The sequence below is a fragment of the Octopus bimaculoides genome, chromosome 2 (assembly GCF_001194135.2).
Source record: "Octopus bimaculoides isolate UCB-OBI-ISO-001 chromosome 2, ASM119413v2, whole genome shotgun sequence".
NCBI lineage: Eukaryota > Metazoa > Mollusca > Cephalopoda > Octopoda > Octopodidae > Octopus > Octopus bimaculoides.
The window spans coordinates 27,589,640-27,593,582 of record NC_068982.1 but is presented as its reverse complement, the minus strand read 5'-3'; the positions used below and the strand labels follow the sequence as shown (position 1 = coordinate 27,593,582).

Sequence of the window (3,943 nt, the reverse complement as noted above, 5' to 3'; positions counted from 1 at the left end):
TATGTGATGTGTGTGTATGTTTGTGTGTCTGTGTTTGTCCCCCTTGCATTACTTGACAACCGATGCTGGTGTGTTTATGTCCCCGTCACATAGTGGTTCGGCAAAAGAGACCGATACAATAAGTACTAGGCTTACAAAGAATGAGTCCTGGGGGTCGATTTGCTCGACTAAAGGCGGTGCTCCAGCATGGCCACATTCAAATGACTGAAACAAGTTAAAGAGTAAAGAGAGCTAGTACTTATAATTTTTGTAGGTCCTCCTAGACTAATCAGATCAATGTGGTTGTTGTTAAGTATGAACATTTGTCAATCAATATATTAAGGTAAAATAAAGGTGATGAAAAAAATCATAAAAGTTGGTCTAGGTTAGAAGGCTTGAATAAAGTATTCGATGCAGAATCTGAGAGAAGAGATGCAATAAAGGTAATAGTAGAAGAAACTCATATGTTGAGTGAGCCTACTGAGAGGGAGTATCCAGTTAGCTAAATCAGAGGAGCAGAATACAGTTATAGCTTCAGTAAAAGTGACAGAGAAAACAAGCATGATAGAGAAAACAGCATGTCTGTGAGCAAGGATTCTTGCATATTGGTAAGTGAATCTTTGCCAAGTTGAATAACCATCTTTTATATGTGATGAGTACTCCAGCATGGATCTTATTGAGTTTTGTAAAGAGTATGCAATTGATCAAGGCTAAATTATTTTCTGTTCTTACGAGGGATCCTAATCTCTGTAATGCAGTATTATATATATAAAGTCACTTTGAAAGATCATCCAAGATTGTGAGGCCTAGTATTTGTTGCATGTTTGCAGGTCTAGTTGTGTTGTTCATGTGTAGAGAAGAAGAAATGCAAGACTTTTTCCTGGAAATGTGTAGTGATGAGTCTTATTGATGTCAAAAGAAACTAAGTTTTCATATACCCCCATTGAAGGATGTTTTTAAAGACTCTGTTCACAGAGTTGTGCAGGTCTTGCATGAGATGTTTTGGTTGAATGTAGATGAAACCACTACACAAAGAGTTAAAAAAAAAAGTGAAAAGGTATCATCTTCATAACTGGATATGTTGTTAGAAGTAATGCCATATAAGCTCTTAATGCACAGAAAAATGTGGCAGGAGATATTACTGAGCATTTGGGTGAAGCAAGAGCTGGCGAGAGAGAGAGAGAAAGAGAGAGAGAGAGAGAGAGAGAGAGAGAGAGAGAGAGCATCATTGGTATATGTTGTATTGATGTGATCTGGTCAGAAGCTTCTGATCCAAAAAACAAGATGGATGACAATAATTGATAGGCAGCTTAAGGAATCAAAGATGGCTTTGTAGCAGAATTTAATTCATGGCTTTTTGATAATACATATAACATTTTTAACCTCGTAGCTCTCTTGCCTGCCTCAGATAAAATCTGTATGGAAGAATCTAGGATATAGATCATGTTGACAAAAGCCAAGAACAAAGCAGATCAAACAACCTGCTGTATAATTGTTAAGACAGGCTACAGCTGGTTGAATTGATGGAGTACTGGAGTAACCAAAGAATCAGCAGTTCATCTTATGTCATCAGTGTTGTGGTGTGACTATGGTAAACATGCTTAACTCTTCACAGACCAAACTTAGCAAGGCAGAACTCATATAGCTTTATGTGTTTAGAGACAGTAGTTGAAATCCAATTCAATGTACACTCTCAAATTCCAAAGATAGACTTCCATGGTGTCTTGGATGTGCTATGGTAATAATGTTTAGCCACAGATCAGTCATTCCATCTCTGGCCATCCTACCTTATTTTCAGACAATACATCAGGACTATTACCCAAACTGCATTTTTCCTTTTTAAGGATGTGGGCATGCCGTTTGAATGGAATTTGGCTGCTTTTTCTACCAAATCAAGCGACTACATAAAGGCTCCTCTTTCAATTACTTGCAATTGTTGTTCGGCCCCAAAAGTCACCCCTAGTTGAGTAGACCTATGATAAAGCATTCTTGCTATGATCATCCCAGTATGTAGTATTACATTATTCAGTGTAGTCTTTATTAATGTTGGTTGGGCTGGATTTGGATTTAAAGATTTCTAGCAGTTCAAGCAACCATGTATGTTCCCCACCTCTGCCTTGTATTGTTAGAGCTTGCCAGAAGGGGAGATAATTGAGTCTTCCTTAGTTCAATCGTAAATGTCTCTTAGTTTCTTTATGATTCTTTTTGGAATTATTGTTATAAAATTTTGTTTTATTTAAGGTACATCTTGTATGTCTGTTTTCAGTCTGAACTTTTATTGTTTCAGTGTTTCCTTCAAAGAACTGAAAGTTACCAATTCAGCAATTACTTCAATTCTCCCATACAAAGAAGGATTTTTGGTTAGCTCACGTAAGTGGCATAAATTATTAATGACAATCTCACTCTCTAAACTAGAGTTAGGTACCCTACAGCATTCTCCTCCCCAAGTTTATCAATCATTAGTGTATAAATTGCATTAAAAGGATATTACAATGATATACAATAAAAAGATGAAAATAGATATACCCAGACATGCAATCATAACAAAATCTGGCAGCATGTTTTTCATGCTCTCACCTTGTATGTTGACTTAGTTAAAAACAGTAATGAAAAAGGAGTTCTTCCTCCTCAGTCTTTCGTTAGCAACTTCTGTCACCTTGTTAGTTACATGTTACTCCTATGAAGTTTCTCTCTTTTACAATATGCCTCAGTATGTCTTTCATATCTGATGGACAAATAACTTTGAAATATACCGGTGCAGCCAATTGCCAGTTTTATAATGTATGATAGTGTGCACGATTTGAACTATTTTCTTTGTTTATAATAATGTACAAATATTTGTAGTTTGCTTTTATCATTTGTATTATCGATCGATTAAAAGGAAAACAAATTTTCTTTTCCTTTTCACTAGGTGATGGAACCTGTTGCTACGTAAATAAGCAATTTAACTCAACACTTAATCTCTCTGGCCCAGACTGTGACCCTGTGTACCGGATGGCTTGTGATAAAACCTTTATTTTTACTGCAAGTCGAGATGGCTTTATAAGGAAATACAATCCGAATTAATTACCTTACATCAGCAACTGTATTCCAATTGTCTTTAAATATTTTTGATCAAAAATGTTATAATAAATTCATTTCGCATTTATAAATACTTTTTTAACTTAATTCAGGGTATGCATCTAAAAGTTCTTTCTGTTGTTGTATATACTAGTATGGACGAATATATTCATGGGAATTTATACAGATGGATCAGTTGTTTTTTTAACTTATTAAACATATAATAAGTAGCCTAATTATTTAACATTCGTTTCAAATTTTTGCTCAAGGCCTGCAATTTCGAAGGAGGGGCTAAGTTGATTACATCAATCCAAGGGTTCAACTGGTACTTATTTAATCGACCTGAAAGGATGAAAGGTAAAGTCACCCTAGGCAGCATTTGAACTCAGAATGCAAGACAGACGAAACATCACTAAACATTCTACTCAACGTGCTGATGATGCTGCCAGCTCACTGCCTGATAGTTAATATTGGTTTCATATTTTGACACAAGGCCAGCAATTTTGAGGAGGAGTTAAGTCGAATACATCGACTCCAGTATTCAACTGGTACTTTATTTTATCAACCCTGCAGGTTATGAAAGTTACAGAGAGGGTCATAGCCCAACTAATTAGGGAGCGAATCAATTTAGATGAGATGCAGTTTGGGTTCGTGCCAGGTAAAAGCACTACTGATGCCTTATTTCTAGTGAGACAGTTGCAGGAGAAATACCTAGCTAAGGATAAACCTCTGTACCTGGCTTTCGTTGACATGGAGAAAGCCTTTGACAGGGTCCCCCGATCCCTTATCTGGTGGTCAATGAGGAAACTTGGGATAGAAGAATGGTTAGTGAGAGCTGTGCGAGCCATGTACAGAGATGCTGCCAGTAAGGTGAGGGTTGGAAATGAGTACAGCAATGAATTCC

General features: G+C 36.6%; 1 protein-coding gene across 2 annotated transcripts in view; it reads left to right on the top strand.

Moving 5' to 3' along the window:
• Positions 1-3,131, top strand: part of LOC106872743 (proteasomal ATPase-associated factor 1) — a 23,110-nt gene extending 19,979 nt beyond the window's left edge. For both annotated transcript variants that reach the window (XM_014919829.2, XM_014919830.2), the window contains exons 10-11: positions 2,267-2,349; positions 2,891-3,131. In XM_014919829.2, the coding sequence (XP_014775315.1) occupies positions 2,267-2,349; positions 2,891-3,045 (238 nt within the window). In that variant the 3' untranslated portion in view covers positions 3,046-3,131. The remainder of the gene's footprint in view (positions 1-2,266; positions 2,350-2,890) is intronic.
• The last annotated feature ends 812 nt before the right edge of the window (positions 3,132-3,943 follow it).